The sequence below is a fragment of the Momordica charantia genome (genome assembly GCF_013281855.1).
Source record: "Momordica charantia cultivar OHB3-1 chromosome 11 unlocalized genomic scaffold, Mcharantia_2.0 BLBB01000011.1, whole genome shotgun sequence".
Lineage (NCBI taxonomy): Eukaryota > Viridiplantae > Streptophyta > Magnoliopsida > Cucurbitales > Cucurbitaceae > Momordica > Momordica charantia.
This window is the reverse complement of record NW_028275159.1, coordinates 15,911,847-15,932,766: the sequence shown is the minus strand read 5'-3', so window position 1 is coordinate 15,932,766 and position 20,920 is coordinate 15,911,847. Positions and strand designations below refer to the sequence as shown.

The 20,920-nt window shown below is 37.0% G+C and overlaps 2 protein-coding genes across 2 annotated transcripts; both read left to right on the top strand.

The window, feature by feature from the left end:
- The first annotated feature begins 718 nt into the window (after positions 1-718).
- On the top strand, positions 719-16,322 carry LOC148208203 (uncharacterized). Its single transcript, XM_088120147.1, has 7 exons — positions 719-849; positions 1,025-1,449; positions 9,474-9,841; positions 9,986-10,230; positions 10,801-11,219; positions 13,541-13,835; positions 13,991-16,322. The coding sequence occupies exons 1-7, from the start codon at positions 719-721 to the stop codon at positions 16,320-16,322; spliced, it is 4,215 nt and encodes a 1,404-aa protein (XP_087976273.1).
- A 35-nt stretch (positions 16,323-16,357) lies between these two features.
- Positions 16,358-19,346, top strand: LOC148208202 (uncharacterized). Its single transcript, XM_088120146.1, has 3 exons — positions 16,358-17,941; positions 18,329-19,111; positions 19,341-19,346. Exons 1-3 carry the CDS (start codon positions 16,358-16,360, stop codon positions 19,344-19,346), a joined length of 2,373 nt encoding a protein of 790 aa, XP_087976272.1.
- Positions 19,347-20,920: the final 1,574 nt, after the last annotated feature.

Here is a 20,920-nt window from a genome sequence, read left to right as displayed (position 1 = left end):
GGAAAAAAAAAACAGAAGCAAAAGAAAGAAAAAACAGTAGCAAAAAGAAACAAAAACAGTAGCAAAAAGAAAGAAAACCGTAGAAAAAAAAAAGCATTCAAAGATCCGAGGCACGAAAGGTTCTTTTCATTATGTTGTGTTTTGTTTAAATTATCATGTTGTTTATCCTAAGATTGAGTTTCTGTAGTCTTAATTTGTGAGAGTTGATCATTGAATTAGTTATATCAAGCTTTAAGCAAGATTGCACCAAAATTTAAGCCAACCCTTACATCTTTGACCTAGTACCAAAAGCCTACCCTTGAGTGATAAACACGAGTGTCCTTGAGTGAAATCTTGGTGAGAAGAGTGGTAAGGTCCTTATTATCATTATTATTGTTTCTAACAAAATGGCACAGGATGGAGTACCACAAGTACCGCAAGATCCTAACATGGTGATTCTTCAAGCAATTCAAGGAATGATGGAAATGATGATGGAAGATAGACAAGAAAGGAGAGCGCAACAACAAAGAGAAGAACGAGCCTTACAAGAAGATGATGCGTTTGACCATGCAGAACAAGAAAGACAAGTTGGAGGAAGAAGAAATGGGAGAGGAAGAGGACGAAATAACTTTGCCAACGTCATGCAACCTAGAAGATTGGAAAGATTAAATGAAAATAGGGATGGCAGAGTTAAACTCAATATATGTTTGATTGCTATACATATATTGAGAATACGAAGATGAGACTCGCCATTGCTGAATTCACCAATCATGCTGGTGAATGGTATCAAAATCTCAAATTAGAAAGAAGAAGGAAGGAGGAGGATCCATTAGACACTTGGGAAGAACTCAAAGAAGCCATGAGAAGGAGGTACGTTCCAAAACACTATGAAAGAGATTTGAAAACTAAACTGCAAGCTTTGAGGCAGGGAACGAAAAGTGTTGCTGAGTATTATCAAGAGATGGAGACCTTAATGCTAAAAACCCAAATCCGAGAAGAAGAGGAAGACACCATGTCTAGATTCCTTTGCTCATGCTGTTGATAGAAATCCACCGCCTTACCTAGAAGATATGTACCATTATGCTGTCAAAATTGAAGATCAATTGAAGGAAGAAAAGGAGTATTCAAAAAGGTACACATCTAAAGCTAATACATATTCCAATTCTAATGCTTGGAACAAGGCTGGTTTTGTGAATAGGAATGAATCATTGCAACCAAAAGGAAAGTTTGTAGCTGCCAAAAGAATGGAGGGAGAAAGTTCCAATACTAAAAAGAATGAAGCTCCAAAGGAGGTAAGGGAAAAGACTAGTTCTATTCAATGTTGGAAGTGCAAAGGGTTTGGACACATGAGTAAAGATTGTGTCAATAAAAGAGTTATGGTGATAAGAAATGGTGTAGTTGACTCGGATGATGATTGTGAGGAACATGATAAAGAATTTGAAGAACATGATGAAGAGTATATTGAAGAAGGTAACTTCATATCCTTGATAACAAGAAGGGTACTTAGTGTACAAATCAAGGAAGAGAAAGTTGAAGATCAAAGGGAAAACTTGTTTCACACAAGATGCTTAATTGAAGGAAATCCGTGTAGCTTGGTGATTGATAGTGGAAGTTGCACAAATGTGGTAAGTAGTTTTGATGTGAACCAAGGAAGCACCATTGTCATGCCTCAAGGACCCATAACGAGATCAAGAGCCAAGAAGCTACAACAAGCTTTACTTTCTCATGTTCAATACTTGGTGAGCTCGGCTAGGGATGATCAAGAGAGAGATGGAACTTTTCAAGTCAATATCTTCCAAGTAGAGCTTAAGGGAGGCGTTGCATTAAATGAACTCTAACTTCATTTAAAGGAGCTGAAGTTGAAGTGGAATTTAACTCAAGTTGCATTCATGTTAAGAAACCCTTGAGAGTTGGATCTAAGAACCTTGCTAACGAACAAGACCGATAGAACTCAATCCCAAAAACCCCGAAAACAAGTATGCAATCAACCCAAGGAAAAGTTTTAGAACGGATTACCTTGATGATCAATATCAAGAGTAGAGAAAACTTGTTTCTAAACTCGTGATTCGAATCACTCCACAAGAGGTATGATCAACACCGCTTGAATGATCCTAACATGCAAATTCTAAAGACACGAGAAATTGCACAAGAAATGGGAGATAAATCTCTCAACCAAGCTAATGAGAAAACTCACTTTTCATTCAACTTCAAATTGTGTTACAACAAGACATCTCAAGGCTATATATAGCCATCCTAGCAAGCCATATGAAAAGTCTTAAGCAAATGAAAAGACTTGTAACTTACAAGAAATGAAAAGACTTGTAAATGAAAAGACATAACATACGAGAAATGAAAAGACAAGCAAATGAAAAGGTTAAGAACATGGAAAGCCAACCAAAATAATTGCAATCCCGTCCATAATAAGGGATGTGAGTGTTTGACTTGGTTTTTGAATTGAATGAGTTGACTTTGACTTGTCTTGATGGAGTTGACTTTGACCTTGACCAAGTGGACTTTAACTTGCCATAAAAACACTTAAAAATACATAACTTGCACCAAATTGAAGTGCATAGTTCTAACTTCTTGCACATCTTCCTTTATTTCTCTTGTCGAGTTCAAGAACGCTTGGACATGAAGTAGCAAAGCTTGTTTGATAAGCGCCAAGGTTGCTCGTGTTTACAAAGCTAGAGGTCCTTCTAGGATCCTTGCACACATTCACAAAAATTGATAAGAAAACAATAGCCAATTGGATCTAAGAACCCTTATGGTTATGCAAACCCCTAGATCACAAATGCTAAAACCCCCAAATCGAGATGATGTCAACCCAAGGAAGAAGTTAGAACGGATTTACCTTGATGATCAATATCAAGAGTAGAGAAAACTTGTTTCTAAACTCAAGATTCGAACCACTCCACAAATAGCTTGATCAAGACTACTTGAATGATTCTAGCATGCAAATCTAACACTCAAGAATTGCAAAGAAAAACAAGCTCTAGGCTTTTTGAAGCAAAATATCAACTTTATTCAATCATCAAAATCTGTTTTTCCAAGGGAACAAGCTAGGCTATTTATAGCCTCCAAAACAACCCTTCAAGTAACCTAAAATAATTGTAAAGTTTGTAACTCCCTACTAGATCAATACCATAACCACCACTAACATAAATAAAACTTAAAACACATAAATGAAATGTTTAAAACTGAAAATACAATTAAACATGCTTTAAATTCGAGAATGAAACTCCTCCACCATAAAACCAAGAGTTTGTAACCCTTCAAGAGTGAATGAACTGGAGTTTGAACTACTTTCAAGTACTTTGAAGTCTTGTTCATTTAATGCATCTTGAGTTCAACTTAGACTTCCATTAATGCAACTTGAGTTTGTAGTAAATGAAGTTGGACTTGTTCTTGACTTCATTCAATGCCACTTGAGGTTGCCATAAATGACACTAGAGTGCATTTAATGCAACTCCAATTTGTTGTCAACTTGGACATAGGATTCTCCAACAACTTCCTTTAACTCTTTGAAGACTAAGACACTTTGGTTCATATCAAAAATGACTAACTTACCGAATGATTCCAACCAAGAGTATGGTTAGAAGATGAATCACTCTTACATCGGACTTAGAATCTACGATGGTCACTCCTAGATCCTAAGACGACTCACTCCAGAATTAGCTTGATCGAGACTAATCCAATGAATCGGTTTAACATCAAACCTAAAGCAAGATTTGAAAGAAGCAACACCAAAAGTGTTAAGGAACAAAAGTTCTTGAATTTCAATATGTTTTAATCTTAAGTTATCCATAACAAGAGCATTACAAGCCTTTAAATAGGCCAAATGGTCGTTCAACATAAGAACACCAAAAGTTTTTCAAAATACTACTTAATGCAAATTGTAGAAAATAAGACATGCAAATTAAAACTTGATTGCACATCATTCTAGACACTTAAATGCGGATCAGAAAATGTAGTCATGCTTCAAATGGTCTTATCTATGTGCTGTAGGAGGCGCTTCACATTTGGATATGGTTTGACAACTTTTGACTTCACAAACTCCAAAGAGGTGCAATCTGCGAAGGCACCTGTTCACGAATCTGCACACTTTTTTTGTCCTCCGTGCCATCTCTCAAAATAGACAACTTTTCCCGTGCCATCTTTGCTCCATTCTCTTCTTGACTCATTGAAGTAACATTATGAATAAATTCGGGCTCAAAGCTCTTTGTTGGTTCTTGTGCATTAACAAGCTTTTGAAGGTGCAGTGTGAAAGCCTCTTGAATCTTCCTTGCCTTTCTTGTAATAATTGCTCCTTTGATATATGTAATTGGTCACAAATGGATTCGTATCATCCCCCCTTTCTTTAAAAGGATTTGTCCTCAAATCAAGGTTTTCATTTCCTTCATCAAAACGAATCAAGTTAGTCCAATGATAAGCCTTAACAACTTGTTCCTTACCTTGTGAGTTGTATATTGGAGCTTGAAGATTTATGATTTTCTTCGTTGGACATGTCACTTCTTTCTTCTTGAAAATTTCTGTGGCCCTTTCTTGTTTGCCTTCTTTGAGTTAACACCACTTTTTGACTTCCTTGAAGTGCAATCTTGAAGTCTTCATGTAATATCATCCTTCTTAGTCTTCTTATGTTTGGACTTGGACAAATTCTTCGTTCCTTCCAAAAGTGCTTCCAAACCCAATCACTTGGTTTGTTGAAATTGTGCTCGGATTTATTTTTCCTCCACTTGGTACTTTGCATTTGCATTCTCCAACATAACATTCTGCTTTCTCGACCATGGAATTCTTTATACAAATTCTTGGATAAGTAGTTTTCCACAATGCCTTTCACCTTAGGTTTCTTATGTCCATGGTTACCTACACAATAAGGAAGCAAGTTAGTATCTTTAAAATCAAGATATATTTTATACTTACCTTGTAAGACAATCTCAAGATCATGAGAAGATGATAGGATAACTCTTCTTGGCTCCTTTATAGCTTCCTTTGTTTCTTGTATTCGATCATGCTTGAATTGAAAAGTTGGAACTTCCTGCAAAAATCTTAGAAAAGTAGAAAGACTAGGATAAAATATGTGAGCTTGATAGTAAGGGTCCTTATGCAACAATGCTATAAGATTTGACTTATATTAACAAATGGATTGGATCTTGCTATTTTCCTCTTCTTTCTCCTTTGAATTCCTTTCTCTTAACTCTTCTCTTTCTCTCTTTTCTTTGAACTCACTTTTATCAAAATCAAAATCTTTGCGATCTTGTTCAATAAATTCATTAACATGTGCTTTAGAATCTTCCTCAAATTTTGCATCATATTTCTCACAAGCATCATTTGAATCAACAACACCATTTCTTATCACCATGACTTCTTTATTGACACATTCTTTGCTCATGTGTCCAAACCCTTTGCACTTCCAACATGTAAGAGAATTAGTCTTCTCCCTTACCTCCTTTGGAACTTCATTGTTTTTGGCATTGGAGCTCTCGGCCTTCACTCTTTTGACAGCACCAAACTTCCCTTTTGGTTGCATGAATTCATTCCATTTGGAATGCTCCTCTTCTTTCCTCAATTGATCTTCAATTTTGATAGCATGGTGATACATATCTTCCAAGTAAGGTGGTGGATTTCTATCAATATGATGAACAATTTCCAGATTCAAACCTCCAAGGAATCTAGACATGGTTTCTTCCTCTTCTTCTCGAATGTGTGCTTTTTCCATTAAAATCACCATCTCTTGATAATACTCATCAACACTTTTTGTTCCCTGCCTCAAAGCTTGCAGTTTAGTTTTCAAATCATTTTTATAATGTTTGGGAGCATATCTCTTTCTCATGGCTTCTTTGAGTTCTTCCCAAGTTTCTATTGGAAACTCCTCTTTCCTTCTTTTCTCGGATTTGAGATGTTGATACCATGCATTAGCATGATTAATGAATTCGGCAATGACAAGTCTCATCTTCTTATTCTCACTATATGTATAGCCATCAAACACGTGCTCTATCTTCCTTTCCCATTGTAAGTAAGCCTCGGGGTCCGCTGTTCCACGAAACGCTGGAATTTTGAGTTTAACTCTGCCATCTCTATTTTCATGAACTCTTTCCAATCTCCTCGGTTGCATAATGTTGGCAAAGTTATTCCTTCCTCTTCCTCCAACTTGTCTTTCTTGGACATCGAAGTCAAACATACCTTCATCTTCCTGTAAGACTCGTTCTTCTCTTCGTTGTTGCACCCTTCTTTCCTGCCTATCTTCCCTCATCATTTCCACCATACCTTGAATTGATTGAAGATTGGCCATAGTAGGATCTTGCGGTACTCCCTGTGACATTTTGTTAGAAAAATAAAATAACAAAATAAGGACCTTTCCACTCCTCTCACTAGGATTTCACTCAAGGACACTCGTGTTTATCCCTCGAGGGTAGGCTTTTGGTACTAGGTCAAAGATGTAAGGGTTGGCTTAAATTTTGGTGCAATCTTGCTTGAAGCTTGATATAACTAATTCAATGATCAACTCTCACAAACTAAGACTACAGAAACTCAATCTTAGGATAAACAACTTGATAATTTAAACAAAACACAACATAATGAAAAGAACTTTTCATGTGCCTCGGATCTTCGAATGCTTTTTTTTTTGTGCTACTGTTTTCTTTCTTTTGCTACTGATTTTTGTTTCTTTTGCTTCTGTTTTTTTTTCTCTTTTGCTTCTATTTTTTTTTCTTTGCTAATAATCCGAGAGCAAAAATACAAGAATTTCAAGGCAAGTTGTAGTATGTCTTGTTACACTTTGTAAGAATTACTTTCGAAAAAAGAAAAAATGACAGAATATAAAATTAGCAAAGTAAAGATATTTCACATCTAGAGCCGGCCAAAGGATGTCGACCAATTCTCTGATACCAAATGATAAGCGCCAAGGTTGCTCGTGTTTACAAAGCTAGAGGTCCTTCTAGGATCCTTGCAAAAATTCACAAAAATGACTAACTTACCGAATGATTCCAACCAAGAGTACGGTTAGAAGATGAATCACTCTTAGATCGGACTTAGAATCTACGATGGTCACTCCTAGATCCTAAGACGACTCACTCCAGAATTAGCTTGATCGAGACTAATCCAATGAATCGGTTTAACATCAAACCTAAAGCAAGATTTGAAAGAAGCAACACCAAAAGTGTTAAGGAACAAAAGTTCTTGAATTTCAATATGTTTTAATCTTAAGTTATCCATAACAAGAGCATTACAAGCCTTTAAATAGGCCAAATGGTCGTTCAACATAAGAACACCAAAAGTTTTTCAAAATACTACTTAATGCAAATTGTAGAAAATAAGACATGCAAATTAAAACTTGATTGCACATCATTCTAGACACTTAAATGCGGCTCAGAAAACGTAGTCATGCTTCAAATGGTCTTATCTATGTGCTGTAGGAGGCGCTTCACATTTGGATATGGTTTGACAACTTTTGATTTCACAAACTCCAAAGAGGTGCAATCTGCAAAGGCACCTGTTCACGAATCTGCACACTTTTTTTGTCCTCCGTGCCATCTCTCAAAATAGACAACTTTTCCCGTGCCATCTTTGCTCCATTCTCTTCTTGACTCATTGAAGTAACATTATGAATAAATTCGGGCTCAAAACTCTTTGATGGTTCTTGTGCATTAACAAGCTTTTGAAGGTGCAGTGTGAAAGCCTCTTGAATCTTCCTTGCCTTTCTTGTAATAATTGCTCCTTTGATATATGTAATTGGTCACAAATGGATTCGTATCATTGTTGAAGTTTCCTAGCTCTCGATCTTGTAATCGGTCCATGAGGCATAACAACGGTAGCTCCTTGGTTCATATCAATTCAATAAAGCCAAGTTCAATTCAAGGAACTCAAGTTGCATTAAATGAACTTAAGTGCATCTCAAGCTTCATTTATTGCAAGTCATCCATCAATTAATGGAACTACACTTCAAACTACTTCAAGTGAAGCTTCATTTATAATTGGGAGGTTACAAAGACTTTGAAGGGTGACCAAGACTTCAATTCTCGGATTCAAACCTCTTTTTATTATATTTTCAGTTTCAAACATTTCATTTATATGTTTTAAGTTACATTTTAGCTAGTGGATGTTATGGCCATCATGTAATTGGGAGTTACAACCTTTCAAATGCCTTTAGGTTACTTTTAGGGTTGTTTTGGAGGCTATAAATAGCCTAGCTTGTTTCCTTTGAAAGACAGATTTTGATGATTGAATGAAGTTGCTATTTTGCTTTAAAAAGCCTAGAGCTTGTTTTTCTTTGCAATTATTGAGTGTTAGATTTGCATGCTAGAATCATTCAAGTAGTCTTGATCAAGCTATTTGTGGAGTGGTTCGAATCTTGAGTTTAGAAACAAGTTTTCTCTACTCTTGATATTGATCATCAAGGTAAATCCGTTCTAACTTCTTCCTTGGGTTGACATCATCTCGATTTGGGGGTTTTAGCATTTGTGATCTAGGGGTTTGCATAACCATAAGGGTTCTTAGATCCAATTGGCTATTGTTTTCTTATCATTTGGTATCAGAGCTCTAGGCTCTAGATCGGATATATGTTTCCGTTTTCGTATTGCTCTTCTTGATCTTTGTTTTGAAATTTTTGTTCTTATTTTTCATCTCGTTACATTCTGTCCACGTATCTAAAATATAAAAAAAGTGTCATTTTCATTCTTCTTTTCGTCTTGTTGTCTTCTATGAGTTTGTAGATCTCTGTCTTATGTACAACTTTGTCTTCTAGTATATCTTCTGATTCAATTTGCTTCTGAGTGAAAAGTTCAAAAATTGACATTCTATTCTGGAAAACTGCTATACCCGAGAGCATGTGTTATTCTTTGTTCTTTTCATTTTTACTTCCAAATCATGCTAGATCTGAGTTGTGCTGTTGAAATTGCCTATTTTTGTTAATCTAGCTGTTGGTAATAAATCATATCAATTGTGTTTTGAATTATTTCCACAACTAACCGTTACTCATTAAATTTGTGGCGGTTACAATTGTCTCAATTAATTTCCAGCAATTTGTTTTTCAATTCTCATGATGTTTTTCTTGTGTAACTCATATCTGTTGTCAAGGCTAAATTAAACTCCATAAATTCTCAAAATAGCCTAATTGTTCAAGAGTTACATTTTCTGGTCTTTTGAACTTCTTGTTCCATCTTAATTATCATGTTCCAATTCTGTCACTTTCTTCTTTAGCTTGTTGCTAATTTGAGTTTTGAATTTACTCCATAGTCAAGTTATTTGAGTGTTTCTTTGTGTGTTATGTCTAACCACTTGAGTTGCAAACTTTGCTCATTGGCTTATGTGAATGAGATTCTGAGTTTCTTGAGAGTGATGTTTTTGCGTGTAACCACGAGTGACTATACCTTTACGAGTGTAAACACGTGAGGGAGTGCTTGTGAGGTCCATTTTTCTTTGTTACTTTGCTTTCTTTTGCAGCCATGTCTCAGCAAGAGGAGGTCCATTTTTCTTTGTTACTTTGCTTTCTTTTGCAGCCATGTCTCAGCAAGAGAATTATGCAAAATTTTTCCACAACATGGAGCATTTGACAAAGACGTTTCAAAGGTTGGACTCGAGACTCAAATCTATTGAAAGACAACCAACCCATCTGAAGCAAAAGAGGAGGAATAAGTCAATGCACCATAAGGAGTATTTGGAGGTCGAAAGAAGGGAACATGGTGGATGTTGCAATGCTGTCCAAATGAGAAATCTAGGAGGAGTTCATAAAGTTGATCCTATATTGAGAAGCATCAAGGCTAAACTTCGTATGTTCCATGGAAGTACAAACCCGAAGGAATACATTCAATGGGAACAGCAAGTTGAACGTGTCTTTGATTACTACCCATTAAGTGAGGAAGTAAAGGTAAAACTCATTGTTGCTCAACTTCGAGATTATGCAATTACTTGGTGAGATAAATTGTTTTTGAGTAGGAGGAAGAACTTTTAGTGTCCAATAAACTCATGGTATGTTCTCAAGCATTTAATGAGAGAGCATTTTGTTCCCAAGTGTTTCTATAAGTTGAGATCTTTGAGACAAGGTAGCAATAGCGTGGAAGCTTACTACATGGAGATGCAAATGTTGCTTGAGGAGCTTGATCTTTATGAGGATGAGGAAGTTACAATGGCTCGTTTCTTAAGAGGACTCAAGAAGGAAATTGCCGAACGACTTGATCTTCAATTTTGTGAGGATTTAGAAGGGATGGTGCAAATAGCCATAAAGATTGAGAAACATCTCCAAAGGAAGTCTACAAGGTATACTAAACCTAAACCATTTTCTAAGATTCATTTATCTTTAGAGAATTTTAGTTTACCAACTAACATTAAGCCTATTGTTGAGGTAGAAAGTGATCCAAGAAGACATAGTTTGTGACCTAGTGCCACATGCTGATAGTGTTTTATTTAGTAGGCAACTAGATTGCAATGAATTGTTTGATTGTAACACTTCTACTATTGTAACACCTACTCCTCAAGATATATATGATGTTGTGTGTGAGTTAGGGAAAAAGGCGCATGAGGTCAAGACAAAAGCATGTGAATTGTTTGAAAAAGAATCTTGTGTGAGAGAAAAGCATGAGATTAGTTTGTGGCCTAAAGAGAAAAATGAGAGAAAAGCCAAGAATGTAAGCTTGTTTGAAAAAGTTTGTGATGTCAACTATGTTTTATTTTCCAAACAAAACATTTTGAGAGAAAAGCCAAGAATGTAAGCTTGTTTGAAAAAGTTTGTGATGTCAACTATGTTTTATTTTCCAAACAAAACATTCTTGATCTTTTGTACAAAGGTGTTTGTTATCTAACGGGAGAGCTTAAACCATGTTGGTCTAGTGTTTCCCTTGAGTTTTTACAGGAGGCTAGAACACTCATTGAGAAGATTGAACCAAAGATTGCTTCCAAAGTACAAAATGACAGTCAACATGTGGTTTACAAGGCTGAAGCATCTCGTGAGAAGCAAAAGTCCCAATTTGCTTCTAAATTCATTCATGGAAGGAAGTATACAATGTTCAAGCCGGGTGATTGGGTTTGGAGACACTATTGGAAGGATCGCTTTTCTTTTGGAAAGAAGTTGAAGAGGAACCCATGTAGAGCTATAAATTTGACATTTGATGATTTTAAGAGTGCTCTACACGGCAAGTTCGATGAAAATTACATATTCAATGCTGCTGATTTTCGTCCATTTGATGTAGGAGATTCTTTTGATTCGAGGACGAATCCTTTTGAAGACAGGGAGGATGATATGAACCAAAGTGTCTTAGTCTTCAAGAGTTAAAGGAAGTTGTTGGAGAATCCTATGTCCAAGTTGACAACAAATTGGAGTTGCATTAAATGCACTCTAGTGTCATTTATGACAACCTCAAGTTGCATTGAATTAAGTCAAGAACAAGTCCAACTTCATTTACTACAAACTCAAGTTGCATTAATGGAAGTCTAAGTTGAACTCAAGATGCATTAAATGAACAAGACTTCAAAGTACTTGAAAGTAGTTCAAACTCCAGTTCATTCACTCTTGAAGGGTTACAAACTCTTGGTTTTATGGTGGAGGAGTTTCATTCTCAGATTTAAAGCATGTTTAATTGTATTTTCAGTTTTAAACATTTCATTTATGTGTTTTAAGTTTTATTTGTGTTAGTGGTGGTTATGGTATTGATGTAGTAGGGAGTTACAACCTTTAAAATTCTTTTAGGTTACTTGAAGGGTTGTTTTGGAGGCTATAAATAGCCTAGCTTGTTCCCTTGGAAAAAAAAACAGATTTGAGATTTGAGTTTTGAGATAATGAAATTTAAGCTTATTGAGCCATGAGCTTTTCCTTTGCATTTCTTGTGTTTTAGAATTGCATGCTAGAATCATTCAAGTAGCCTTGATCAAGCTATCTTGTGGAGTGGTTCGAATCTTGAGCTTAGAAACAAGTTTTCTCTACTCTTGATATTGATCATCAAGGTAAATCCGTTCTAAAACTTTTCCTTGGGTTGATTCCATACTTGTTTTCGGGGTTTTTGGGATTGAGTTCTATGGGTCTTGTTCGTTAGCAAGGTTTTAGATCCAACTCTCAAGGGTTTCTTAATCATGGAAAGCCAACCAAAAGTAGCCTTGATCAAGCTATCTTGTGGAGTGGTTCGAATCTTGAGTTTAGAAACAAGTTTTCTCTACTCTTGATATTGATCATCAATGTAATCCGTTCTAAAACTTTTCCTTGGGTTGATTCCATACTTGTTTTAGGGGTTTTTGGGATTGAGTTCTATTGGTCTTGTTCGTTAGCAAGGTTCTTAGATCCAACTCTCAAGAAGAAGTTACAAGAACCAAAGTGTTCTTGTAACTTCTTCTTGTTCATGGAAAGCCAACCAAAATAAGTGCAATCTCGTCCATAATGAGGGATGTGAGAAGATTGAACCAAAGACTTCTTCCAAAGTACAAAATGACAGTCAACATGTGGTTTACAAGGCTGAAGCATCTCGTGAGAAGCAAAAGTCAAAATTTGTTTATAAATTCATTCATGGCAGGAAGCATAAAATGTTCAAACCGGCTTATTGGGTTTGGAAACACTATTGGAAGGATCGATTTTTTGTTGGCAAGAAGTTGAAGAGGAACCCATGTAGAGATATACACTTGACTTTTGATGATTTTAAGAGTGCTCTACACGGCGAGTTTGATGCAGATTACATATTCAATGCTGCTGATTTTCGTCCATTTGATGTAGGAGATCCTTTTGATTCGAGGACGAATCCTTTTGAAGAAAGGGAGGATGATATGAACCAAAGTGTCTTAGTCTTCAAAGAGTTAAAGGAAGTTGTTGGAGAATCCTATGTCCAAGTTGACAACAAATTGGAGTTGCATTAAATGCACTCTAGTGTCATTTATGGCAACCTCAAGTGGCATTGAATGAAGTCAAGAACAAGTCCAACTTCATTTACTACAAACTCAAGTTGCATTAATGGAAGTCTAAGTTGAACTCAAGATGCATTAAATGAACAAGACTTCAAAGTACTTGAAAGTAGTTCAAACTCCAGTTCATTCACTCTTGAAGGGTTACAAACTCTTGGTTTTATGGTGGAGGAGTTTCATTCTCGGATTTAAAGCATGTTTAATTGTATTTTCAGTTTTAAACATTTCATTTATGTGTTTTAAGTTTTATTTGTGTTAGTGGTGGTTATGGTATTGATGTAGTAGGGAGTTACAACCTTTACAATTCTTTTAGGTTACTTGAAGGGTTGTTTTGGAGGCTATAAATAGCCTAGCTTGTTCCTTTAGAAAAACAGATTTTGATGATTGAATGAAGTTGCTATTTTGCTTCAAAAAGCTTAGAGCTTGTTTTTCTTTGCAATTCTTGAGTGTTAGATTTGCATGCTAGAATCATTCAAGTAGTCTTGATCAAGCTATTTGTGGAGTGGTTCGAATCTTGAGTTTAGAAACAAGTTTTCTCTACTCTTGATATTGATCATCAAGGTAAATCCGTTCTAACTTCTTCCTTGGGTTGACATCATCTTGATTTGGGGGTTTTAGCACTTGTGATCTAGGGGTTTGCATAACCATAAGGGTTCTTAGATCCAATTGGCTATTGTTTTCTTATCAGAAAAGGTTGATGAGACTAAGGAAAGAAATAGAGACATTAAGTGTTGGAAATGTCAAGGGGTTGGTCACTATAGTAGAGATTGCCCTAATAGGAGAACTATGGTCCTTAGGGAGGGAGAGTTGGTGACGGACGATGAGGAGGAAGATGAGGTAATAGAGAAAGAAAATGAGGATTGTGATAGTGAGGAGTATAGTGAAGAGGACCCTACACATATGTCCTTAGTCACTAGGAGAGCTTTAAGCACCCAAGTTAAGGAGGATAGCTTAGACCAAAGAGAGAATTTATTTCACACTAGGTGCCTTGTTCAATCTGTACCTTGTAGTATGGTGATCGACAGCGGTAGTTGCACCAATGTTGTGAGTTCAATTATGGTCAAGAGACTTAATTTAGAGACTAAACCACATCCTAGACCGTATAAGCTTCAATGGTTGAGTGATTGTGGGGGGTAAGGGTGAATAAGCAAGTTCTTGTTTCTTTTACTATTGGAAAATATGTTGATGATGTTTTGTGTGATGTTGTACCTATGCATGTCGGGGATATATTGTTGGGTAGACCTTGGCAATTTGACCGTCGGGTAATGTATGATGGGTATGCCAATCGCTATTCTTTTACTCATCATGGAAGAAAAACTACTCTTGTACCTTTGTCACCAAAAGATGTGCATGTTGATCAATGCAAACTTGAAAAGAAGAGGCAAGAGGCTGATGCAAAAGCAAAAAGTGAAAAAGAAACAAAAGAAAATGAGTTGAGAGAAAAAAAAAGTTTGAGTGAAAAGCAAGGGAGTAGCAATCAGCCTAGTGGGAAAAATGAGAGAAAAGCCAAAACGGTGAGCTTGTATGCTAGTTCAAGTGAGGTTAGGAATGTTTTAATGGCAAAACGGACTGTTCTTGTACTTTTGTACAAAGGGTCTTGTTTTCTTACTAACGAGCTTAACACCTCCTTGCCTAGTATTTTTGTTTCTCTTTTACAGGAATTTGAGGACTTGTTTCCCGAGGAGATGCCCAAGGAATTGCCACCACTTCGTGGCATCGAGCATAAGATTGACTTCATTCCAGGTGCTACCATACCTAACCGACCAGCTTATAGGACTAATCCTACTGAAGCCAAAGAAATTCAAAGGCAAGTGGATGAATTGTTAGCTCATGGGTATGTACGCGAAAGCCTTAGTCCTTGTAGTGTGCGTGTTATTTTAGTGCCTAAAAAAGATGGAACTTGGAGAATGTGTGTAGACTGTAGGGCCATTAATAAGATCACTATTAAATATCGTCATCCTATTCCTAGGTTAGATGATATGTTAGATGAATTGCATGGCTGTAGTCTCTTTACTAAGATTGATTTGAAATCTGGGTATCATCAAATTCGTATGAATGTTGGAGATGAATGGAAAACTGCATTTAAGACCAAATATGGATTGTATGAGTGGCTTGTTATGCCTTTTGGTTTAACTAATGCTCCTAGTACATTCATGAGGTTAATGAATCATGTCTTGCGTGAATACTTAGGGAAGTTTGTGGTTGTATATTTTGATGATATTCTTGTTTACTCTAAGTCATTAAATGAGCATGTTGAGCATGTACGTTCTGTTTTGAATACTTTAAAAAAGGAGTGTTTGTATGCAAACTTAAAGAAATGTAGCTTTTGTATGGAAAAAGTTAACTTTCTTGGTTTTGTAGTTTCATCTAAAGGTGTTGAGGTTGATGAGGAAAAGGTAAAGGCTATAAGGGATTGGCCTACACCTAAAAGTGTAAGTGAGGTAAGAAGTTTTCATGGACTTGCGGGTTTCTATCGTAGGTTCATAAAAGACTTTAGTACAATTGCTTCACCTTTGAATGAACTTGTTAAGAAACATGTTACTTTTGTGTGGGGAGAGGACCAAGATCGTGCTTTTACCACTTTGAAAGAAAAATTGAGTTCCGCTCCACTACTTGCATTGCCTAATTTTGACTTAACTTTTGAAATTGAATGTGATGCTAGTGGGGTAGGTATAGGTGCTGTTTTAATGCAAAATCAAAGACCTTTAATGTTCTTTAGTGAGAAGTTGAATGGTGCTTCTTTGAAGTATCCCACTTATGACAAAGAACTTTATGCTTTGGTTCGTGAATTACAAACATGGCAACATTATCTTTGGCCTAAAGAGTTTGTTATCCATACTGATCATGAAAGTTTAAAACACTTGAGAGGTCAAGATAAGCTCAATCGTCGCCATGCTAAGTGGGTGGAGTTCATTGAGACATTTCCTTATGTCATTAAGTATAAACAAGGTAAAGAGAATGTGGTTGCTGATGCTTTGTCTCGAAGGTATGCTCTTTTTAACACTTTGAATGCTAAACTACTTGGATTTGAGCATATTAAAACCTTGTACCATGATGATCCTTCTTTTGGTTCTATTTTTTATTCTCTTGAAAATGGTGTTGTTTTGGATGGGTACAACTTGTTTGATGGATTTCTTTTTAGGAAAGGTAAGTTGTGCATTCCAAATTGCTCTATTCGTGAATTGCTTGTTAAAGAAGCTCATGGAGGAGGATTAATGGGGCATTTTGGAGTAGCAAAAACATGTGACATGCTTTCTGAACATTTTTATTGGCCTAGGATGAGACATGACGTTCATAAAGTTTGTGAGCATTGCATTTCATGTAGGCAAGCTAAATCTAGACTTAAACCGCATGGCTTATATTCTCCTTTGCCCGTTCCAATTGCTCCTTGGTTGGATATATCAATGGACTTTGTCCAAACACGAGTGAAATTCATTAACGAGTGGAAACACGTGAGGGAGTGCCTGTGAGGTCCATTTCTTGTTACTTTAACTTGTTTTGCAGCATGTCCAATCCTGAAGATAATACCATTCCCGATGCCCGAAGGAGAGAGGCACTAGAAGGAACTATGGAACGATTGATTCGTGGCATGGAGGCTTTGACAGAGCGGATAGGAAGGTTGGAGGCTCAAAACCAAGCTCCAGAGCGAATTCCACCACCACGTGTTCTAGATGAGGATGATTATGAAGGTGATGGATCTGATCCTTGGGAGGACGATCAAGTTACAGTCTTGGCGGCTCCAAGACGGGGAGAGAGACATGTTGGTCGTGGCTTAGATCGAGGGCGAGGCCGAGGAAGAGGCTACCATAATCTCCAACGGAGAGCTCCACGGGAGGATTCTCAAGTTGACCGAAACTTGGGCAATATCAAATTGAAGCTTCCAAAGTTCTATGGTAAGACTGATCCGGAGGCTTACATTCAATGGGAGAAGCAAGTGGAGTATGTATTTGACTGCCACAATTTTAGCGAAGAAAAGAAGGTAAAACTATGTATTGCTCAATTTAAAGATTATGCAATAACATGGTGGGACAAATTGATGTCAAGTAGGAAACTAAATCTTGAGGCGCCAATCGATTCATGGTATGAATTCAAGGAGTTGATGAGAAGGCGGTTTGTTCCTAGACATTTCCAAAGGGACACGGCGCAAAAGCTACAAGTGTTGAGACAAGGTAGCAAGTCCGTGGAGGACTATTACAAGGAGATGGATTTGTTGATGGATCGACTTGATCTTGAAGAGGATATGGAGAATCTCATGGCACGATTTCTGAATGGCTTAAACAAGGAGATTGCTGATAAGGTTGATCTACAACCTTACTATAACATAGAGGAGATGTTGCATATTGCCATAAAGATCGAGAAGCAACTCCAACGAAAGTCCCAAAGGTATTCTACTAAACCTTCTTCAAGTACTTCTACATGGAAAAGGGATAGTAAGCATGCTGAATATAAGTCTAAGACCCGAGAGTTAAGTGAGAAACCTAAGGATAAGGGAGAGACTTCTTATAAGGGGAAAGAAAAGGTTGATGAGACTAAGGAAAGAAATAGAGACATTAAGTGTTGGAAATGTCAAGGGGTTGGTCACTATGGTAGAGATTGCCCTAATAGGAGAACTATGGTCCTTAGGGAGGGAGAGTTGGTGACGGACGATGAGGAGGAAGATGAGATAATAGAGAAAGAAAATGAGGATTGTGATAGTGAGGAGTATAGTGAAGAGGACCCTACACATATGTCCTTAGTCACTAGGAGAGCTTTAAGCACCCAAGTTAAGGAGGATAGCTTAGACCAAAGAGAGAATTTATTTCACACTAGGTGCCTTGCTCAATCTGTACCTTGTAGTATGGTGATCGACAGCGGTAGTTGCACCAATGTTGTGAGTTCAATTCTGGTCAAGAGACTTAATTTAGAGACTAAACCACATCCTAGACCGTATAAGCTTCAATGGTTGAGTGATTGTGGGGAGGTAAGGGTGAATAAGCAAGTTCTTGTTTCTTTTACCATTGGAAAGTATGCTGATGATGTTTTGTGTGATGTCGTCTCAATGAATGCCGGAGATATTTTGTTAGGGAGACCATGGCAATTTGATCGTCGGGTAATGTATGATGGATATGCTAATCGTTATCATTTTACTCATAATGGTAGGAAAACTACTCTTGTACCTTTGTCTCCAAAAGATGTATATGTTGACCAATGTAAACTTGAAACGAAAAGGCAAGAGGTCGATGCAAAAGCAAAAGAAATGAAAGAAAAAGAATTGAGAGAAAAAAAGAGTTTGAGTGAAAAGCAAGAAAGTAGCAATCGACCTAGTGAGAAAAATGAGAGAAAAGCCAAATGTGTGAGCTTGTGTGCTAGAATGGGTGAGGTTAGGAATTCTTTGATTGCAAAACGAAATATCCTTGTACTTCTGTACAAAGGATCTTGTTTCCTTACTAACGAGCTTAACCCTTCTTTGCCTAGTGTTTTTGTTGCCCTTTTGCAGGAATTTGAGGAATTATTTCCCGAGGAGATGCCAAGTGGATTGCCACCACTTAGGGGGATCGAGCACAAGATTGACTTCATTCCGGGAGCAACCATTCCAAACCGTCCAGCTTATAGGACTAATCCTAGCGAGGCCGAAGAGATACAAAGGCAAGTGAATGACCTCCTTGCCAAAGGGTATGTACGCGAGAGTTTGAGTCCATGTTCTGTTCCGGTTATTCTTGTACCTAAGAAAGATGGGTCATGGCGTATGTGTGTTGATTGTAGGGCTATAAACAAGATAACTATTAAGTATAGGCATCCAATTCCTAGATTAGATGATATGCTTGATGAGTTGCATGGATGTAGTCTCTTTACTAAGATTGATTTGAAATCGGGTTATCATCAAATTCGCATGCATATTGGGGATGAATGGAAAACTGCTTTCAAAACTAAGTATGGTCTTTATGAATGGTTAGTTATGCCTTTTGGATTGACTAATGCACCTAGTACATTCATGAGGTTAATGAATCATGTCTTGCGTGAATACTTAGGGAAGTTTGTGGTTGTATATTTTGATGATATTCTTGTTTACTCTAAGTCATTAAATGAGCATGTTGAGCATGTACGTTCTGTTTTGAATACTTTAAAAAAGGAGTGTCTGTATGCAAACTTAAAGAAATGTAGCTTTTGTATGGAAAAAGTTAACTTTCTTGGTTTTGTAGTTTCATCTAAAGGTGTTGAGGTTGATGAGGAAAAGGTAAAGGCTATAAGGGATTGGCCTACACCTAAAAGTGTAAGTGAGGTAAGATGTTTTCATGGACTTGCGGGTTTCTATCGTAGGTTCATAAAAGACTTTAGTACAATTGCTTCACCTTTGAATGAACTTGTTAAGAAACATGTTACTTTTGTGTGGGGAGAGGACCAAGAACGTGCTTTTACCACTTCGAAAGAAAAATTGAGTTCCGCTCCACTACTTGCATTGCCTAATTTTGACTTAACTTTTGAAATTGAATGTGATGCTAGTGGGGTAGGTATAGGTGCTGTTTTAATGCAAAATCAAAGACCTTTAATGTTCTTTAGTGAGAAGTTGAATGGTGCTTCTTTGAAGTATCCCACTTATGACAAAGAACTTTATGCTTTGGTTCGTGCATTACAAACATGGTAAGATTATGTTTGGCCTAAAGAGTTTGTTATCCATACTGATCATTAAAGTTTAAAACACTTGAGAGGTCAAGATAAGCTCAATCGTCGCCATGCTAAGTGGGTGGAGTTCATTGAGACATTTCCTTATGTCATTAAGTATAAACAAGGTAAAGAGAATGTGGTTGCTGATGCCTTGTCTCGAAGGTATGCTCTTTTTAACACTTTGAATGCTAAATTACTGGGCTTTGAGCATATTAAAACCTTGTACCATGATGATCCTTCTTGTGGTTCTATTTTTGATTCTCTTGAAAATGGTATTGTTTTGGATGGGTACAACTTGTTTGATGGATTTCTTTTTAGGAAAGGTAAGTTGTGCATTCCAAATTGCTCTATTCGTGAATTGCTTGTTAAAGAAGCTCATGGAGGAGGATTAATGGGGCATTTTGGAGTAGCAAAAACATGTGACATGCTTTCTGAACATTTTTATTCGCCTAGGATGAGACATGACGTTCATAAAGTTTGTGAGCATTGCATTTCATGTAGGCAAGCTAAATCTAGACTTAAACCGCATGGCTTATATTCTCCTTTGCCCGTTCCAATTGCTCCTTGGTTGGATATATCAATGGACTTTGTCTTAGGTTTACCAACGACTAGGAAAGGTAGAGATAGTATATTTGTGGTTGTTGATAGATTTAGTAAAATGGCTCATTTTATTCCATGTCACAAAACTGATGATGCTAAAAACATTGCGGATTTGTTCTTTAGAGAGATTGTTCGATTGCATGGCATTCCTTACAGCATTGTTAGTGATCGGGATGTAAAATTCTTGAGTCATTTTTGGCGTGTCTTATGGGGAAAGTTAGGTACTAAGCTAGTCTATTCTACTACATGTCACCCTCAAACGGATGGTCAAACTGAGGTAGTAAATAGAACATTGATTACTATGCTTAGGGCTGTTATTGATAAAAATATCAAATCTTGGGAGGATTGTTTGCCATTTGTTGAATTTGCTTACAATAGGGCTGTCCATAGTACTACTAAGTGCACTCCTTTTGAAATTGTTTATGGCTTTAATCCTATAACACCTCTTGATTTGCTACCTTTGCCACCTACTGAATTTGTGAATTTTGATGCTAATGCTAAGGTTGAATACGTTCATAAGCTACACAAGGAGGTCAAGGAGAGGATTGAGAAGCAAAATGCCAATATTTCTTCCAAAATTAATAAGGGACGAAGGCATCTTATATTCAACCCAGGAGATTGGGTGTGGGTGCACTTTCGAAAGGAGAGATTTCCCGTCCAACGACATTCTAAGCTCAATCCTAGAGGAGATGGTCCATTTCAAGTTCTCGAGCGCATCAACGACAATGCTTATAAAATTGATTTACCAGGTGAGTATGGTGTTAGTGCAACCTTTAATGTTGCTGATTTGAGTCCTTTTGATGTAGGTGATGGCTATGATTCGAGG

What these genes read in the sequence shown, in the direction of transcription:
- LOC148208203 (XM_088120147.1), top strand. Translation starts at nt 719, where the DNA reads ATGAGACTCGCCATTGCTGAATTCACCAATCATGCTGGTGAATGGTAT. An exon ending in CTCCAAAGGAAGTCTACAAG is followed by an intron (nt 10,231 to 10,800) that starts GTATACTAAACC and finishes ATGTTGGTCTAG; the next exon opens with TGTTTCCCTTGAGTTTTTAC. An exon ending in GGAGGATGATATGAACCAAA is followed by an intron (nt 11,220 to 13,540) that starts GTGTCTTAGTCT and finishes TTTTCTTATCAG; the next exon opens with AAAAGGTTGATGAGACTAAG.
- LOC148208202 (XM_088120146.1), top strand. Translation starts at nt 16,358, where the DNA reads ATGTCCAATCCTGAAGATAATACCATTCCCGATGCCCGAAGGAGAGAG. An exon ending in CATGGCAATTTGATCGTCGG is followed by an intron (nt 17,942 to 18,328) that starts GTAATGTATGAT and finishes GCCCTTTTGCAG; the next exon opens with GAATTTGAGGAATTATTTCC.